The sequence below is a fragment of the Lissotriton vulgaris genome, chromosome 7 (genome assembly GCF_964263255.1).
Source record: "Lissotriton vulgaris chromosome 7, aLisVul1.2, whole genome shotgun sequence".
In the NCBI taxonomy this organism is placed as follows: Eukaryota; Metazoa; Chordata; class Amphibia; order Caudata; family Salamandridae; genus Lissotriton; species Lissotriton vulgaris.
The window spans coordinates 726,623,215-726,645,713 of NC_141695.1; the positions used below are offsets into that span (position 1 = coordinate 726,623,215).

Genomic DNA, 22,499 nt, shown 5'->3' on the forward strand with positions numbered 1-22,499 from the left:
GATTCTACGTTTGCGTTATATGCTTGTGAATATGGTACATACATACTTTTTATTCAAATTGCGCTCTCTCATCACATTCCCCGCCCTAATATTGGCCGGCCTGCCTACGTCATCGAGGCGCATCACGCAACACACCTACGTGTGGGGCACAACACAGTAATGTGTCGCGCCACACAGTTTGGAAAGCACTGCACTAATAGGATGTCTTCTTCTCAGAAGCCAGGCCTCAAAATACCTTATTCATTAAATGTAAATGTGTGTATACTTGTAAAGCGCACTATCACCTAGAAGGTATCTTGGAGCTGTATACCGCTGTGGAACCCTTCCTGGCTTTCCCTGTGAGATGCCCCTTACTGGGCACCTCCAAGGTGAGGCCAGGCATCCTAGCGCTTTCGGGGCCGTTGTGGAGATTAAGCAAGCTATTGCCCAGAGTTGCAGAGTGGGACCCATGATTAGAGTAGGCACCTAGGCGAGAATTATCGAGTCCGTGGACATTGAGCCCAAGACCCTGCCGCGTCGGGAATTGAACCCTGGTCCCGGGCTAGACCTCTGCCTCAGGGTCTGCCGCTCTAATCGGTGAGCCACACTTCTCCACTATCATCAACAATACAAGCTCCATTACCAACCATACACAAGGAAGACGCAGTAGCTATTCTTTGTGGCCCCAAGGAAGGTGTTCAACCATAAGAGAACATCTTTCTAGCACACAACAGGGTTGGTGTAAAAACAGGAAGAGTCTCCCACACTTCTTTTTCAGAACCCGAGAGGAGTGTCTGCAAAAAGGCCACACAGTCTTTGTAGCTCCTCTTCAAATATCAACCATTCAGCTGCCAATCAAAATAGACTGATGTCAGAGTGGCTCTACTGGTTTACAACTGCATCTTAATAAAGTAAGGCTTTCATCGAAGAGGGCAGTTATGTTATATCATGTTTTTTCACACAAAAGGTTTTGCCTGGCCTCCATTCAGATATCAGATAATGACAGCAAACTGCATATGAACACATTTGATCAAATTTACAAAAGGTTTTCTGTTCATACTAAATGAGTAGGGCTATTTGGGTTAGTGCAATAATAATGGAGTGTTCTCTGAGGTACTCCATTGTAATTACCATCATAGCCCATCCTTGTGCTGTCAGTGAAATCATAGGGTTACATATTCGCAGGATGCAGATCATCATCATGAGAAGGAGCCACATTAGCGGTATGTCAACCGTGGCCTGCCCACACCAATACGCTGAAGGGACGAGCCCAGAGAGCCGTAGCTGGGAGATGGCTTTGACCTGGAAAAAAAGATATACAATGCAAGTCAACAAGATCCAGACAACACAAACAAGATATTTAGCAAGAGTTAAAACTAATACAATCAAAGGTATCTTTAGAGCTTGCTAGCACATGTTTCAATCTTAACTAAATAAAATCACAAGGGATCTTTCATGTGGGAGACAATCCTTGTACTATGTAGGATCAGGGAGTATTTAGCAACATTTTTAGGTCGAGCATATAGCAGCGCATGCACTGCTTGCTCGACTTTAGAAAGGGGGACTTTAAAGTGCTACAGTGGCCTAAAGCTTGCGTGCATGTGCACGTGAACGCGCGCAGCCGCCATCTGCCTTTCTTATCTCATTGCAGCGCCATCTGCCTTTCTTATCTCATTGTCTATCAAATTCTCCCTTCACTCTCCACCCGTGTCTCCCTGTGTTCCTTTATTTTGAGATGCTTTTAGTATCACTGTTTTGTGAAACTGGACAATGGTCACAGTGTTTATTTCTGATCGCAGCAGCTGCATCATGTCCGCTGCACCATTCAGGGAGTCCTTTTGTTGGCACTTTTATGAGGACGCCATGAGGAAGCTGGAAACTTTTGGCACATTCTCTTTAAAAGCACAGCATGTTGGCGACTGGTTAGTCGATTAGACCTTTGTAGCGCTTTAGATCTCAAAGCGCTATGGTGGGTGCAGCAGTTATAACTCGTGAAATATGGGGTGCAAGTCACAAGGAGGCGGCAGGTTTGAGTGCACATTGGCTGCGTGTATCCATTATAAGCACTTAGTTTTGTTCCTGTGTCAATGCTTTGCTGCGCCCGTTTGACTTACAATGTGCTTTCTCTTTCTCCAAACTCGATGTTTGTGTTCCTTTATTGTGCGATGCTTTTAGTATTACTGTCACACACACACGCAACCACACACAACCACAACCACAACTACATGCACAACCACACACAACCACACATACAACTACACACACAACCACACACACACAACCACACCCACAACCACCTAGACACACAACCACACCTACAATACCACAGACACAACCACACCCACACAACCACACATACACAACTACACCCACAACCACACAGATACACTACCACAACCACACACACAGCCACACCCACAACCACACACACACACATCCACAACCACATCCACCCACACAACCACACACAACCACACCCACAGCCGCACACACACAGCCACACACACAACCACAACCACACACACATCCCCACACACAACCACCCACACATAACCACAACCACACACACAACCACACACACAACCCCCCACACACCCACCCTCAACCACACACACAACCACACACACAACCACACACACACAACCACACACACCACACACACACAACCACACACAAAACCATAACCACACACAACCACAACCCCAAACACACAACCACACTCAACCACACAACCACACACACACACAACCACACACACGCACAACTACACACACTCACACACACACAACCACAAACACACACACACAACCACACACAACCAAACACAAAACCACAACCGCACACACAACCACAACCACGCTCAACCACACAACCATACACTCAACCACACACACACAGCCACACAAAAAACCTCACACATAACCACACATACACACAACCACACACGCACAAACACACACACAACCACACACAACCACACACACAACCACAACCACAAACACACACAACCACACACACACATAACCACACACACAACCACACACACACACACAACCACACACACCACACACACACACACACATGCTCACGCACACACGCACATACACAACTACAACCACACACACAACCACACATGCATGCACACACAACCACAACCACACACAACCACACACAGAAACACACACACACAGAAACAAGCACACAACTAGACACAACCACACACACAACCACACACACACAACCACATACACACATAACCACACACACACACACCACCGCACACACACCACCACCCACACACAACCACACACACAACCACAACCACACATGCACGCACACACAACCACACACAACCACATACACACAAAACCACACACACAACCGCACACACAAACACACACACAGCCACAACCAGGCACATAACCACACACACACACAACCCCATGCACAACCATACACACAACCACACACAACCAAACAATCACACACAACCACACACACACAACCACACACACACAACCACAAACACAACCACACACACAACCACAAACACAACCACAAACACACAACCACAAACACACACAACCACACACACACACAACCACACAGGCACGCACACACAACCACAACCACACACAACCACACACAAACACCCACACAGCCACACCACACACACAACCACAACCACACACACAACCACACAAACACACCATCACACATAAAACCACACACACAACCACACACAACCACACAACCACACCCCCACCCACCCACACACACACCCACCCACACACACAACCACACACACCACCACACACACAACCACACACACATACAAACACAACTACACATACACAACAACCTAACCACACATCCACACACATACCCAAAACCACAACCACAACCACACCTACATCTACAACCACACCCAGACACACAACCACACACACGCAACTACACACACAACCACACATACAACCGCAACCACATACAACCACACACACAACCACACACAACCACACACACACAACCACACGGACACACAACCACACAACCATGTACACACACACAACCACACTCAATCAATCACACACACAACCACACCCAACCACACATACACACACACCCACAACCACACACTCACCCACAACCATACCCACAACCCCACACACACACACACAACCACAACCACACAACAACCACACACACACACAACCACACACACACACAACCGCACACACATACAACCACACATACAACCACACACAACCACACACACACCCAATGACACAACTACACACACAACCACACACACACACTCACACACACAACTACCCACACAACCACACACACAATCACACACAACCACACACGCACAACCACAAATATACATCAAACCACACACATAACCATGCACACACAACCACACCCACACACACACAACCACACCCAACCAAACAATCACACAAACATAACCACACACACACAACCACACACACACAACCGCAAACACAACCACAACCACACACACAACCACAAACACAACCACAAACACACAACCACAAACACACTTTCTTTTTCCTACTCTCGCTGCCTAAATCGAGGTTCTTCACCTTCCTGCACAGCGGCCGGGCTTGGCTCCGCCATATCCACTGCAGCAACCGACCGGCCAGGCTTGGCTCCGCCGGCCAGACCACATCCCCCAGCATCCTTAGGGGGCCAGCGACGCCGCCTGTAACCAGCGCACCAGGAGGCGCATAAAGCACATGCAACCACACACACACACAACCACACAGGCACGCACACACAACCACAACCACACACAACCACACACAAACACCCACACAGACACACCACACACACAACCACAACCACACACACAACCACACAAACACACCATCACACATAAAACCACACACACAACCACACACAATCACACACACAGCCACACACACACCACATACACAACCACACACCCACACCCATACCCACCCACACACACACCCACACACACAACCACACACACCACCACACACACAACCACACACATACACATCCACACACATACAAACACAACCACACACACACAACCACTCCTAACCACACATCCACACACATACCCTAAACCACACCCACACCCACAACCACACCTACATCCACAAACACACACACACAACCACACCCAGACACACAACCACACACACACAACCACACACACAATCACAACCACATACAACCACACACACAACCGCACACACACACAACCACACAGACACACAACCACACACAACCACACAACCACATACACACACACTACCACACTCAATCAATCACACACACAACCACACCCAACCACACATCCACACACACACCCACAACCACACCCTCACCCACAACCATACCCACAACCCCACACACACACACCCACACCCAGACACACAACCACATACACACACAGCCACACCACACAGACACACAACCACACACACACACAACCACACGCACATACAACCACACATACAACCACACACACAACCACACACACACACAAACACACACACCCAACCACACACACACCCAACCACACAACCACACACAAAACCACACACACAACTACACACACAACCATATACACAACCACACACACACACTCACATACACAACCACCCACACAACCACACACACAATCACACACAACCACACATGCACAACTATACACCAAACCACACACACAACCATGCACACACAACCACAACCACACACACACACAACCACACCCAACCACACAACCACACATCCACACACACAACCACACCCGCACCCACAACTGCACCCACAAGCACACAAACACACACACAACCACACACACAACCACCACACAACCACACACACAACCACACAAACACACACACACACACAACCACATACACAACCACACACAAACACCCACACAGTCACACCACACACACAACCACAACCACACACACAACCACACACAAACACACCATCACACATAAAACCACACACACAACCACACACACACACACACACACACATACACGTGTTACCATCCTTGTGGGGACTATGTGTTTTCACCAGCCTTGTGGGGACTAACCCTTCCCAATGTTTTAAAAATATACCAATAACAGAAAAATGTTAAGAAAAAATTCATAATACAGGATCCTGCTTCAATTTTACAAATATGTTGTTATTTAGTCACGCGCACAGAACCATCATTGTGGGGACTTGGACATGTGTTACCATCCTTGTGGGGATCTACTCAATAATTCTCATTTCTGATTGAATACACTCATTATCTGATAGATAAATGCTATTTTTCAGTGCCATACATACATAACATGATACTTTAGTCAAATTTGAATAGGTCACTATGTCCAAGGTGCACCTAGAACAGAGATTTGTCTAATAATGCATTTTACAGTACAAAATGATCATACATATAAAGTGCATGGACAGGGACTCACGGATGTTTAGCCTATTACTGAGTGAACACAAACATTAAGGAATATGAAAACAACACATAGTTAAATTAATTTAGAGGCTTCAGATCCTGCAATGGGGTCAGATGGCAAAACCAAGTTGCCATCTGACCACCTAGTTGTTTTTCATCAACCTCACAAATTGGCACCATCTACGTATGGCTGTGCATTAATAGTCCCCAAAGAGATGTCATGATATTATAATAATATTCTAGAGCTGACAGAGTAAGTGTATGATGATGATAATTTTCAAGCCCCCACAGAGATATTGCATGATTAGATTGATGCCCAAGTCCCTACAGATATTGTGGTTTTGGTGTACGATGATAGTCATGCTGCAGTTCATGCAGAAATAACACTATTACATTAATGCACAGGTCCCACAGAGATAGTTTGTGATTATAGGAATGCCCAGGTCTCCACACAGATAGTGTGGTTTTATAGCCATGTTCAAGTCCACACAGAGATAGTGGGTGATCATATTCACGTTCAAGTCCCCACAGAGATAGTATGTGATCATAGTAATGTTCAAGTCCCCACAGAGATAGTGTGTGATCATATTCACGGTCAAGTCCCCACAGAGGTAGTGTGTGATCATAGTAATGTTCAAGTCCCCACAGAGATAGTGTGTGATCATAGTAATGTTCAAGTCCCCACAGAGATAGTGTGTGATCATATTCACGTTCAAGTCCCCACAGAGGTAGTGTGTGATCATAGTAATGTTCAAGTCCCCACAGAGATAGTGTGTGATCATAGTAATGTTCAAGTCCCCACAGAGATAGTGTGTGATCATAGTAATGTTCAAGTCCCCACAGAGATAGTGTGTGATAATAGTCATGTTCCAGTCCCCACTGAGATACTGTGTTACTATAGGAATGCCCGGATCCCCACAGAGATAGTGTGTGATTATAACCATAATAAAGTCCCACATAGAGAGTATTATGATGGTGTTGTTCAAGTGTTGTAGAGAAAGTGTACGATGAGTCATTCTGACATTCATTCAGAATTCGTATAGCGCTTAATTATAGTCACTCTCAAGACCCCGTTGACAAAATGTGTGATTATATTCATGTTCAAGTCCCCTCAGAGATAGTGTGTGATTACAGTCATGTTCAGGGCCCCACATACAGAGAGTTATAACAATGATGCTGAGGTGCTTGCTGTTTTAACAGTCATGCCGAGGCTCCTGCAGAGGTAGTATGTGATTATAATGATGCCTAGGTGCCTGCTCAGGTAGTGTGTAGTTACAGTCATGTTCAAGTGATGTTGAGATATGTTGTGATTATACTGAAGCTTAGGTCCCCAAAGCGATAGTGCATGATTAGGGAGGCCCACTAAGATGGTGATTAATGACCTATAGAGAAAGTGTGTGATACATGTAAAGTTCCAGTCCCTCTAAAGACAGTCTGTTATGATATACATGTTGATGTCCCTGATGAGATAGTATGTGATGACAGTCATATTCAAGTCCCACAAAGTTAAAGTATATTGAACCCAGGTCCCCACAGAGATAGAGTGTAATTATAGACATGCCAGGTCCCCATAGAGATATGTGTGATGAAATTCATGTTCAATTACTAAAAGATAGCACTTGATTGATTATATTGATGCCGAGGTCCCCACAGATATAGTGTGTGATTATAGTGATGTCCAGGTCCCCACAGAGATAGTGTGTGATTATAAGGATGCCCAGGTCCTCACAGAGATAGTGTGTGATTATAAGGATGCCCAGGTCCTCATAGAGATAGTGTGCGACTACAGGGAAACCGGGTCCCCACAGAGATAGTGTGTGACTACAGGGAAACCGGGTCCCCACAGAGATAGTTTGTGTTTATATGGATGGCAGGTCCCCACAGAGATAGTGTCTGTTTATGGGGATGGCAGGTCCCCATAGAAATACTGTGTGTTTATAGGGATGGCAGATCCCCATAAAGATATGTGTGATGATAGTTATGTTCAATTACTCAAAGATAGCGTTTGATTGGTTATATTGATGCCCAGGTCCCCACAGAGATAGAGTGTGTTTATGGAGATGGCAGGTCCCCACAGAGATAGTGTGTGATTATAGGGGTGCTAGGTCCCCACAGAGATGGTCTATAATTATAGAGATGTCAAGCTCACCACAGTGATAGTGTGTAATTATAGAAATATCCAGGTCCTCACAGAGTTGGTGTGCGATTATAGCGTTACCACAGTCCCCGCACAAATAGTGTGTGATGACAGTCTTGTTCAATTCCCCACAAAGGTAGTGTTTGATTGATTATTTCGATATCCATGACCCCACTGAGATAGTGTGTGTTTATAGACTTGTTCAAGTCCCCACAGAGATAGTATGTCTCCACAGTGATGTCTGTGATTAAAGGTTTTATGAAGACTTTAACAGATAGTCTTAGTCTGGTGGCTTAGCAAACTAATGTAGCCACTTCAACAGTGGCAGCTGTTCGGCTAAGGTGGAGGAGCGTCGCCCCACTGCTTTAAAGCAGGGCAATGGAAAAAAGGAAATGATAATAATGGACTGTATTATCATTTTATTTTTAGTATTCTAGTTATTTGGCATGGTGTTGCTGTTTGGCTAGGGTATGCAGGTATGGTAGGGCAGAACCCATCAGTCTAGTAAGGGTAAGATAGTAACACATCAAAGGCAACCCCTGGCGGAGCAGTCAGGCTTATCCCAGAGGCAATGTCTAAAGCGTTTGCACAATGCACTCACACAACAGTGACACTTTAGGCACACCATAAAAAGCGACTCAACACAAGGTTACATAAAAATATCTTTTGTATTATTTATTTTTAAAAAGTTAGACAACAATCACATAAGTCACTGTGCCACTAGGCACTTTGTCATGACATCACATAAAGTCATACCCCACTTTTGCCAATTGGATAATTGTCATAATTAACAATGTTAGTGAACTTTAGTAAATACTTATAAGTGAACACCACACTGAAAACATAAGACCTAACATTACAGTTAGTGCAATCAAGACAATAACGATTAGTTGAACATGTTTCCGCTTGAGCCGGTGTCACCAGTCTGACAGGGCAATCTTTTAAGATAGTTGCTTCCAGCTTTGTTAACACCCAACTACCCCCTGCCTCCTTCTACATGAAAATGCTACACTGGTTCCCGTAGAAACAGAGAAAATGCCAGGAATTACAGAGACGCCCTACGGGGCAAGAAAACGCCAAAAGATCTCCTGCCTGCACGACGGGGAGAGAGCACAGTCTATGGGTGCTTGTGCTCACCAGCGTGATAGCGCTACTGGCCTGCACTCTCTGCAAGGAAACACTACCGGTTTCCATGGAAGCAGGGGAATGATGGAAGTACAGGGATGATCTGCGGGGTAAGGAAATACCAAAGGATCTTACTCCTGGAGATCAGCCCAGTGGGAGGTCTGTTTGTTGGTGCGAGCACGCTATCCCTGGGTGCTCGCACTATCTAGCATGATGGGTCCACCTGCCCCCACTTTTCACAACAACGGGGCCAGAAGCCAAGGGGAGCCAAATGCCTCCGGTACAGCTCCGTAGTGTGGCATGGGTACGAATCTCTTCATGTTTCGCTGCAAGCGGCCTGGTGCAGCTGGGAGGCTCTTGCCTTCCTTAGCAATGCTCGCACCCAGGGGCTCACGTCGGCCACCTAGGGTCTCACATCGGCTGCGTGTGGAAGCATCTGAATGGACACGTGAGGCTCTGGTCACTTCCGGGTGCAGCTGGGCCACATCTTCTGACATCCAAGGGAACTCCCGGGCCGATATTCCTTGCTGCTTGGGCATGGCCTCGCAGCCATGTAGCAGAGCCCCGGCTGCTGGCCCACATAAACAAAGGCAAGCAATACGAGAGGGAGAGCCTTTTGTTCCGTTCACCTCCTCCTTCTCAATGTTCAGGCCCTAGATGAGGGAGCTGTGCTGCCCATGCTGCAGGGTAAAAGCGCTCCTGTATGGGGTTAGCACAAATTGAGCCAACTCCTTGGGCAACAGAATTGAAAACGCTTACCACGCACTATTAGCAAACAGGGAGTCAAGCACTACCTCATCCCTGGAGACCCTGGGGCAGAGAACAGGGCACAGGCTGGCTAGCACGGAAGGTCCCTTAGCAGAGAGGCAGTCACTTCAGCCACCCAGCAGGCAGCAGGTTAGTTTCACAAGAAGGTATTCACAAAAGGCGGTACCTCCTGGCACACAGCAGTCATTGGGTACGTGCCCCACATAGTGTCTTTTTATTTTCATGGGGTCATAACCCCTGTATTTATAGTGCCAAAGTCTTTGTTCTGAGGGAACTTCAACCACATATTAGAAGTGCACAACACTGTCCTTCATATTGAACGCCTTGGCCCCAGACACACCACAGGGGGTGGAGCCATTATTGTGGAAGGTAGGCACAGACCTATTCAGGTGCATGTGCAACTCCTCCCACCACACCAAATGAAGACCAGGCCTATTCAGGTGCAAGGAAAACTCCCCCTGCCACTCTAAATTCAGGAAAGGTCTATTCAGCCTAGCACTGAGTCACCCACGCAGGGCAGGACACACCTCAACTACCCCAGGGACTAGAGTGAATGCACATCCCTTCTCTGTCAGTCAAAACCAAACGGTCAATACACATCAGGCAGGTGCAAAGACTCATAAGCACACAGAAATACCCACTTCTAAAAGTGGTTTTTCTAACTCTGTTTTCACCAATAAGCAGGATTTATCACTAGCATGCCTGCCCGCTACAGGCCCCAAATGTTAAAAACTGCCTGCCTTTCCGTGGTGGCGTTGCCGCCACGGAAAGGCACATCCCAGCCTGCATACAAATATGGATGACGGTGACTACCAGTCACCGCCACCATATAAACTGCTTTTCCACCCTGTAGGCAATCGGGCGGATTGCCTACCTGTGGAAAACCGGCGGACAGTATTCCCGTTCGCTGGGGTCCCCCCCGCCATGGTAATGTGGTGGGGGAAGTTAGAGGCGGGCGGTGGTTTTGGGCGGGTGGATCGCCACCGCCATACGGGCAGTGGCGATCTGCCCGTTATCATAATGAGCCCCTTAATATTCCCTTGCCACGCAAAAAACCCATACCCACCCTAAGCCCTAAGAAATCCCTTACGATCCAAAAACACATACCCACCCTAAACCTGAAAAATCCTTTGTCACGCAAAAACCTATATTCACCATAAAAGATACCTTGCTACCCAAAAACCTACACATACCCACCCTAAACCTGAAAAATCCTTTGTCACGCAAAAACCTATATTCACCATAAAAGATACCTTGCTACCCAAAAACCTATACTCACCCTAAACCATAAAAAAATACCTTGCCACCTAAAATCCCATACCCATCCTAAACCCCCAATATTCCCTTGGCACCAAAAAACCCCAAACCCATCATCAACCCTAAGGCACAACTTAGAATCCAAAAACCCATAACCGCCCTAAACACAAAAAATCCATTATCACCCAAAAACTCATACCCACCCTAAACCATAAAATTTCCCTTGCCCCCAAAATCCCACACCCACAATAAACCTTAAAAATTCCCTTGTGACACAAAAACCCATACTTAACTTAAACCCTACAAAATCCCTTGCCACAAATCTTAAACCCACCCTAAACGCTAAAAATCCCCATCAAACCCACAAAACCCATCCCTTACCACTCAAAAACTACACCCACCCTAACCACCAATAATTCACTTGCCACCCAAAAACCCATACCCACCATAAAAAATCCCTTGAGTCCCAAAAACCCATCCAAACACTAAAACCTAAATTATTCATTACCACCCCAAAAACCCATTTCAGCCCTAAACCCTAGATGTTCCCTTGCCACCCAAAACCCAAGCCCAGCGTAAACCCTAAAAAAGCCTTACCACTCAAAAATCCATACCCATCCTAAACGCTAACAATTCCCCTATCACCCAAACACCCATACCCACCAGAAACCATAACATTTCCCTTGCCCCCCAAAAATCCAGCCCACCCTAAACCTTAAAACAGCTCTTATCACCCAAAAACCCATATCTACCCTAAGGCAAACCTTACAACCAAAAAACCCATAATCACCCTAAAAATTCCTTATCACCCAAAAACTCATGCCCACCCTAACCTTAAAAATTCCCTTGCCACCCAAAAACCCACACCCATCCTAAATGCTAAAAATTCCATTGCCACCCAAAAACCCATACCCACCTTAAACCCTAAATAAATCCCTTACCAACCGAAAACCTACACTGACTGTAATCCCTAAAAATTCCCTTGCCACCCAACAGCCCCATACTCACCCTAAACACAAAATGTTCCCTTGCCACCTAAGTGCATGGACAGGGACTCACGGATGTTTAGCCTATTACTGAGTGAACACAAACATTAAGGAATATGAAAACTACACATAGTTAAATTAATTTAGAGGCTTCAGATCCTGCAATGGGGTCAGATGGCAAAACCAAGTTGCCATCTGACCACCTAGTTGTTTTTCATCAACCTCACAAATTGGCACCATCTACGTATGGCTGTGCATTAATAGTCCCCAAAGAGATGTCATGATATTATAATAATATTCTAGAGCTGACAGAGTAAGTGTATGATGATGATAATTTTCAAGCCCCCACAGAGATATTGCATGATTAGATTGATGCCCAAGTCCCTACAGATATTGTGGTTTTGGTGTACGATGATAGTCATGCTGCAGTTCATGCCGAAATAACACTATTACATTAATGCACAGGTCCCACAGAGATAGTTTGTGATTATAGGAATGCCCAGGTCTCCACACAGATAGTGTGGTTTTATAGCCATGTTCAAGTCCACACAGAGATAGTGGGTGATCATATTCACGTTCAAGTCCCCACAGAGATAGTATGTGATCATAGTAATGTTCAAGTCCCCACAGAGATAGTGTGTGATCATATTCACGGTCAAGTCCCCACAGAGGTAGTGTGTGATCATAGTAATGTTCAAGTCCCCACAGAGATAGTGTGTGATCATAGTAATGTTCAAGTCCCCACAGAGATAGTGTGTGATCATATTCACGTTCAAGTCCCCACAGAGGTAGTGTGTGATCATAGTAATGTTCAAGTCCCCACAGAGATAGTGTGTGATCATAGTAATGTTCAAGTCCCCACAGAGATAGTGTGTGATCATAGTAATGTTCAAGTCCCCACAGAGATAGTGTGTGATAATAGTCATGTTCCAGTCCCCACTGAGATACTGTGTTACTATAGGAATGCCCGGATCCCCACAGAGATAGTGTGTGATTATAACCATAATAAAGTCCCACATAGAGAGTATTATGATGGTGTTGTTCAAGTGTTGTAGAGAAAGTGTACGATGAGTCATTCTGACATTCATTCAGAATTCGTATAGCGCTTAATTATAGTCACTCTCAAGACCCCGTTGACAAAATGTGTGATTATATTCATGTTCAAGTCCCCTCAGAGATAGTGTGTGATTATTGTTATGTTACATCTCCGCAGAGATAGTATGTGATTACAGTCATGTTCAGGGCCCCACATACAGAGAGTTATAACAATGATGCTGAGGTGCTTGCTGTTTTAACAGTCATGCCGAGGCTCCTGCAGAGGTAGTATGTGATTATAATGATGCCTAGGTGCCTGCTCAGGTAGTGTGTAGTTACAGTCATGTTCAAGTGATGTTGAGATATGTTGTGATTATACTGAAGCTTAGGTCCCCAAAGCGATAGTGCATGATTAGGGAGGCCCACTAAGATGGTGATTAATGACCTATAGAGAAAGTGTGTGATACATGTAAAGTTCCAGTCCCTCTAAAGACAGTCTGTTATGATATACATGTTGATGTCCCTGATGAGATAGTATGTGATGACAGTCATATTCAAGTCCCACAAAGTTAAAGTATATTGAACCCAGGTCCCCACAGAGATAGAGTGTAATTATAGACATGCCAGGTCCCCATAGAGATATGTGTGATGAAATTCATGTTCAATTACTAAAAGATAGCACTTGATTGATTATATTGATGCCGAGGTCCCCACAGATATAGTGTGTGATTATAGTGATGTCCAGGTCCCCACAGAGATAGTGTGTGATTATAAGGATGCCCAGGTCCTCACAGAGATAGTGTGTGATTATAAGGATGCCCAGGTCCTCATAGAGATAGTGTGCGACTACAGGGAAACCGGGTCCCCACAGAGATAGTGTGTGACTACAGGGAAACCGGGTCCCCACAGAGATAGTTTGTGTTTATATGGATGGCAGGTCCCCACAGAGATAGTGTCTGTTTATGGGGATGGCAGGTCCCCATAGAAATACTGTGTGTTTATAGGGATGGCAGATCCCCATAAAGATATGTGTGATGATAGTTATGTTCAATTACTCAAAGATAGCGTTTGATTGGTTATATTGATGCCCAGGTCCCCACAGAGATAGAGTGTGTTTATGGAGATGGCAGGTCCCCACAGAGATAGTGTGTGATTATAGGGGTGCTAGGTCCCCACAGAGATGGTCTATAATTATAGAGATGTCAAGCTCACCACAGTGATAGTGTGTAATTATAGAAATATCCAGGTCCTCACAGAGTTGGTGTGCGATTATAGCGTTACCACAGTCCCCGCACAAATAGTGTGTGATGACAGTCTTGTTCAATTCCCCACAAAGGTAGTGTTTGATTGATTATTTCGATATCCATGACCCCACTGAGATAGTGTGTGTTTATAGACTTGTTCAAGTCCCCACAGAGATAGTATGTCTCCACAGTGATGTCTGTGATTAAAGGTTTTATGAAGACTTTAACAGATAGTCTTAGTCTGGTGGCTTAGCAAACTAATGTAGCCACTTCAACAGTGGCAGCTGTTCGGCTAAGGTGGAGGAGCGTCGCCCCACTGCTTTAAAGCAGGGCAATGGAAAAAAGGAAATGATAATAATGGACTGTATTATCATTTTATTTTTAGTATTCTAGTTATTTGGCATGGTGTTGCTGTTTGGCTAGGGTATGCAGGTATGGTAGGGCAGAACCCATCAGTCTAGTAAGGGTAAGATAGTAACACATCAAAGGCAACCCCTGGCGGAGCAGTCAGGCTTATCCCAGAGGCAATGTCTAAAGCGTTTGCACAATGCACTCACACAACAGTGACACTTTAGGCACACCATAAAAAGCGACTCAACACAAGGTTACATAAAAATATCTTTTGTATTATTTATTTTTAAAAAGTTAGACAACAATCACATAAGTCACTGTGCCACTAGGCACTTTGTCATGACATCACATAAAGTCATACCCCACTTTTGCCAATTGGATAATTGTCATAATTAACAATGTTAGTGAACTTTAGTAAATACTTATAAGTGAACACCACACTGAAAACATAAGACCTAACATTACAGTTAGTGCAATCAAGACAATAACGATTAGTTGAACATGTTTCCGCTTGAGCCGGTGTCACCAGTCTGACAGGGCAATCTTTTAAGATAGTTGCTTCCAGCTTTGTTAACACCCAACTACATCCCCTCTACATCCCCCTGCCTCCTTCTACATGAAAATGCTACACTGGTTCCCGTAAAAACAGAGAAAATGCCAGGAATTACAGAGACGCCCTACGGGGCAAGAAAACGCCAAAAGATCTCCTGCCTGCACGACGGGGAGAGAGCACAGTCTATGGGTGCTTGTGCTCACCAGCGTGATAGCGCTACTGGCCTGCACTCTCTGCAAGGAAACACTACCGGTTTCCATGGAAGCAGGGGAATGATGGAAGTACAGGGATGATCTGCGGGGTAAGGAAATACCAAAGGATCTTACTCCTGGAGATCAGCCCAGTGGGAGGTCTGTTTGTTGGTGCGAGCACGCTATCCCTGGGTGCTCGCACTATCTAGCATGATGGGTCCACCTGCCCCCACTTTTCACAACAACGGGGCCAGAAGCCAAGGGGAGCCAAATGCCTCCGGTACAGCTCCGTAGTGTGGCATGGGTACGAATCTCTTCATGTTTCGCTGCAAGCGGCCTGGTGCAGCTGGGAGGCTCTTGCCTTCCTTAGCAATGCTCGCACCCAGGGGCTCACGTCGGCCACCTAGGGTCTCACATCGGCTGCGTGTGGAAGCATCTGAATGGACACGTGAGGCTCTGGTCACTTCCGGGTGCAGCTGGGCCACATCTTCTGACATCCAAGGGAACTCCCGGGCCGATATTCCTTGCTGCTTGGGCATGGCCTCGCAGCCATGTAGCAGAGCCCCGGCTGCTGGCCCACATAAACAAAGGCAAGCAATACGAGAGGGAGAGCCTTTTGTTCCGTTCACCTCCTCCTTCTCAATGTTCAGGCCCTAGATGAGGGAGCTGTGCTGCCCATGCTGCAGGGTAAAAGCGCTCCTGTATGGGGTTAGCACAAATTGAGCCAACTCCTTGGGCAACAGAATTGAAAACGCTTACCACGCACTATTAGCAAACAGGGAGTCAAGCACTACCTCATCCCTGGAGACACTGGGGCAGAGAACAGGGCACAGGCTGGCTAGCACAGAAGGTCCCTTAGCAGAGAGGCAGTCACTTCAGCCACCCAGCAGGCAGCAGGTTAGTTTCACAAGAAGGTATTCACAAAAGGCGGTACCTCCTGGCACACAGCAGTCATTGGGTACGTGCCCCACATAGTGTCTTTTTATTTTCATGGGGTCATAACCCCTGTATTTATAGTGCCAAAGTCTTTGTTCTGAGGGAACTTCAACCACATATTAGAAGTGCACAACACTGTCCTTCATATTGAAAGCCTTGGCCCCAGACACACCACAGGGGGTGGAGCCATTATTGTGGAAGGTAGGCACAGACCTATTCAGGTGCATGTGCAACTCCTCCCACCACACCAAATGAAGACCAGGCCTATTCAGGTGCAAGGAAAACTCCCCCTGCCACTCTAAATTCAGGAAAGGTCTATTCAGCCTAGCACTGAGTCACCCACGCAGGGCAGGACACACCTCAACTACCCCAGGGACTAGAGTGAATGCACATCCCTTCTCTGTCAGTCAAAACCAAACGGTCAATACACATCAGGCAGGTGCAAAGACTCATAAGCACACAGAAATACCCACTTCTAAAAGTGGTTTTTCTAACTCTGTTTTCACCAATAAGCAGGATTTATCACTAGCATGCCTGCCCGCTACAGGCCCCAAATGTTAAAAACTGCCTGCCTTTCCGTGGTGGCGTTGCCGCCACGGAAAGGCACATCCCAGCCTGCATACAAATATGGATGACGGTGACTACCAGTCACCGCCACCATATAAACTGCTTTTCCACCCTGTAGGCAATCGGGCGGATTGCCTACCTGTGGAAAACCGGCGGACAGTATTCCCGTTCGCTGCGGTCCCCCCGCCATGGTAATGTGGTGGGGGAAGTTAGAGGCGGGCGGTGGTTTTGGGCGGGTGGATCGCCACCGCCATACGGGCAGTGGCGATCTGCCCGTTATCATAATGAGCCCCTTAATATTCCCTTGCCACGCAAAAAACCCATACCCACCCTAAGCCCTAAGAAATCCCTTACGATCCAAAAACACATACCCACCCTAAACCTGAAAAATCCTTTGTCACGCAAAAACCTATATTCACCATAAAAGATACCTTGCTACCCAAAAACCTACACATACCCACCCTAAACCTGAAAAATCCTTTGTCACGCAAAAACCTATATTCACCATAAAAGATACCTTGCTACCCAAAAACCTATACTCACCCTAAACCATAAAAAAATACCTTGCCACCTAAAATCCCATACCCATCCTAAACCCCCAATATTCCCTTGGCACCAAAAAACCCCAAACCCATCATCAACCCTAAGGCACAACTTAGAATCCAAAAACCCATAACCGCCCTAAACACAAAAAATCCATTATCACCCAAAAACTCATACCCACCCTAAACCATAAAATTTCCCTTGCCCCCAAAATCCCACACCCACAATAAACCTTAAAAATTCCCTTGTGACACAAAAACCCATACTTAACTTAAACCCTACAAAATCCCTTGCCACAAATCTTAAACCCACCCTAAACGCTAAAAATCCCCATCAAACCCACAAAACCCATCCCTTACCACTCAAAAACTACACCCACCCTAACCACCAATAATTCACTTGCCACCCAAAAACCCATACCCACCATAAAAAATCCCTTGAGTCCCAAAAACCCATCCAAACACTAAAACCTAAATTATTCATTACCACCCAAAAAACCCATTTCAGCCCTAAACCCTAGATGTTCCCTTGCCACCCAAAACCCAAGCCCAGCGTAAACCCTAAAAAAGCCTTACCACTCAAAAATCCATACCCATCCTAAACGCTAACAATTCCCCTATCACCCAAACACCCATACCCACCAGAAACCATAACATTTCCCTTGCCCCCCAAAAATCCAGCCCACCCTAAACCTTAAAACAGCTCTTATCACCCAAAAACCCATATCTACCCTAAGGCAAACCTTACAACCAAAAAACCCATAATCACCCTAAAAATTCCTTATCACCCAAAAACTCATGCCCACCCTAACCTTAAAAATTCCCTTGCCACCCAAAAACCCACACCCATCCTAAATGCTAAAAATTCCATTGCCACCCAAAAACCCATACCCACCTTAAACCCTAAATAAATCCCTTACCAACCGAAAACCTACACTGACTGTAATCCCTAAAAATTCCCTTGCCACCCAACAGCCCCATACTCACCCTAAACACAAAATGTTCCCTTGCCACCTAAAAACCCATAACTACCCTAAAAAACCTTACCACACAAATATACCCACACTCACCCTAAACCCTAAAAATTCCCTTGCCACCGAAAAACTCATACCCACTAAAAAACCCATACAAACTATAAACCCTAAAAAAATCATTACAACCCAAAAAAAACACACACTAAAGCCTAATGGTTCCCTTGCCACCCAAAACCCCTACCGACCCTAAAAACTAAAAAATCCCCTACCAACCAAAAACTCACAAGGACACACCCACCCTGAGCCCTAGAAAATCCCTTGCCACCAAAAATCCCACACCCACCCTAAACACTAGCAAATCCCTTGCCACCCAAAAACCCATGCAAACACTAAACCCTAGATGATTCATTACCAACCAAAAACCCATACCCACTCTAAACCTTAAAAAATCCCCAACCACCCAAAAACCCATACCCATTCAAAACCCCAAAACTGAATTTGCCACCCAAAAATCTATACCCACCCTAAACTCTGCAAAATTCCCTTGCCACCTAAAAACCCTTTCCTGCCCGAAACCCTAAAAATGCCCTTGCCACCCAAAAACCCATTCCCACCCTAAACCCTAAGAAATCCCTTACAACCCAAAAACCCATACCCACCCTAACCCTAAAAATGCCTTTGCCACCCAAAAGCCCATACCCATCCTAAACCCTAAAAATTCCCTTGCAGCCCAAAAACCCATACCCAGCCTAAACACTAAAAAAGCCCTTACCTCCTAAAAACATATACTCGCCATGAACCATAAAAAATACCTTGCCAACCAAAATCCCACGCCCACCCTAAACCCTCAAAATTCTCTTGGCACCCAAAAACCCATAACCACCCTCAACCCTAAAGATTCATTATCGCCCAAAAACTCATACCCACCCTAAACCCTAAAGATTCATTATCACCCAAAAACTCATACCCATCCTAAACCATAACATTTCCCTTGCCCCCATAAACCCACAGCCACCCTAAACCTTAAAAATTCCCTTCAAAAGCATAAAACCCATACCTACCCGAAACTCTAAAAATCCCTTTCCTCTCAAAAACCTACCCCTACCTTAAACCCAAAAATCTAACTTGCCACCCAAAACCCCATACCAACCATCAAAAATCCCTTGCCCCCAAAACCCATGCAAACACTAAACCCTAAATTATTTTTTACCACCCAAAAACCCATATCAGCCCTAAACTCTATATGTTCCCTTGCAGTGAGGGACCCATTCAAAAATATTCAGGCAGAGGCACCCTGATAACAATTCTGCAAGGTCTGTATAAAAATAGGACCAAAACCCATTACCTTCAGGACCTCCCATAGATATACCCAGCAAACTCTCTCAAACGCCTTGGCCGCGTCCACAGCGACAACGGCCAAGGGTTCTGTCCTCTGGATAGCCAGGTCGATGTTACCTATAAGAAGCTGTATTTGTTCCTCCTGGATAGGTCTACCTGCGACAAACCCTTTCTGATCTGGATGTATTAACTTAGGTATCAGCTTGGCCAATCTCCCTGCTAAAATGCCCATAAAGATCTTATAATCGGCATTCAGCAGGGAGATTGGGCGGTAAGAGTCTGCCTTTTTTGGATCCTTGCCTGGTTTCAGTATCAGAACTATTGTTGCCTCTTTCCAAGTGTTAGGGACCTTTCCAGCCAAACCATAGATTGAATTAAAGGTATCTTCCATTGGTTATAGGAGCTCCTCTTTAAGATGTTTGTATATTTCACTCGGGAGTGCATCTGATCCTGCAGCTTTTTTGTTCTTGGATTTATTTATCTGAGCTACGATCTCCTCTGACGTAATGGGGGCATCTAAGTTGTTTTTGCTTTCTTCCGAGAGTACTGGGAGTTGTTTATTGCTAAGAAATGACTGAATCAAACTTGGAGGGAGAACATAGAGAGAAGACAGGTCTGTATATCTTCGGTCTTATTTGAAATTTCCCCGCTGGCGTTTATTTTAAGTTCTTTTATGTCATTCCTAGCTCGGTCTGTTCTGGCTTTCCATGCTAATAAAGCACCAGCCTTTTCTCCATATTCATAATTCTGCATCTTACTAGTATCCCACAGTGCCCTGCATTTGGCTTCTAGTCTCCCTCTATATTCTGATCTAGCCTCTTCCAACTTCCCCACGATTTGAGTGAGTTGCTCCCGGTCCCCATTTGGTAGCTCCGTCTCTTTCTCTCTCCAAGCCATTAATCCTCTCTTCGATACCCTTTAGTACCCCCGCTTCAATCTTGTTCTTATAACAGATGACTCCGTGGAGTTTCCCCCTGAGCCAGGCTTTATAGGCGTCTCAGACTACATCGGGTGTTGTTGAGTCAGAGTTCAACATGAAGAACTCCAAGGTCGAGGCTTGTACCGCGGCAATCACATCGGGGTCCTGCAGCTTGGTCCTGTTAAGGGTCCACCTTAGCGACCGCCGCTGCACCTCCTTGATCTGCTATACAATATGTAAAGGTGCATGGTCAGACAAATGACTCAGGAGCACTGAAATCTCCCCTATGTTAGCTAATGAACCTCTATCTAAAAGAATATAGTCAATCCTGGAGGAATGACAGTACTTTTTGCTATAAAAGGTAAAACCCTTCTCGTTTCCTTATATTTCCCTCCATAGATCAACTAGGTCCATATCGTGGATCATGTTAACTAATGCCCGACGTACCTTCACTGCACCTTTATAATGACTTAAATTAGACCTATCCTTAAGGGAGTCGATCAGGACATTAAAATCTCCCCCTATCACGTATGGTGGCGGCTCCAGCATCAATACCGAATTTGGACCATAAAATGAGGCACAGACCATATCACAATTTTCAAATGCTAGTGTAACAATCAACCATCTACCAGAGGAGTCTGACTGTGCTTTTTTTATATCACAGGGCGTCCCTTTTCTAATTAATATGGCGACCCCTCTATTTTGGGCTGTTTGTTTTGAAGCACCAAAGCTCTTTACTCAAGTAACCTTTGAGAAGATTGCGATGCTTTCTTCATAGCTCCTGTAACAGACATATTTGTGCAGTTGACAATTCTAAATGTTTAAGAATAAGCCTCTGCCTCCGAGGGCATCTTAAGCCATTGACGTTCCACAAGATAAATATTGCCCCACTATTCCTTGAAGTCACAGCTGCCATCGTCCTCTTTTCCTACCCGTGAGCATTGACCCTTTTTTGAGGCAAGACTTAACACAGTTATACAAATGGTTTAGATGAGGTTGAATTTTTTTTCCTTTTTTCCCACTGCTCCCCCACCACGTGCCCCCCCTCCTACCCAGCTCCCGCCAACCCCGTGCCCCCTCTGCCCATGAGGAACCCTCCCTACTAATAGGCGAAAGCCTATTTAG

At 45.7% G+C, this 22,499-nt stretch overlaps 1 protein-coding gene across 2 annotated transcripts in view; it reads right to left on the reverse strand.

Annotated features, from left to right (window-relative positions):
• Positions 1-22,499, reverse strand: part of LOC147702338 (ATP-binding cassette sub-family A member 9-like) — a 1,822,583-nt gene that overhangs the window by 752,833 nt on the left and 1,047,251 nt on the right. For both annotated transcript variants that reach the window (XM_086930970.1, XM_086930969.1), the window contains exon 23: positions 1,111-1,281. In XM_086930970.1, the coding sequence (XP_086787096.1) occupies positions 1,111-1,281 (171 nt within the window). The remainder of the gene's footprint in view (positions 1-1,110; positions 1,282-22,499) is intronic.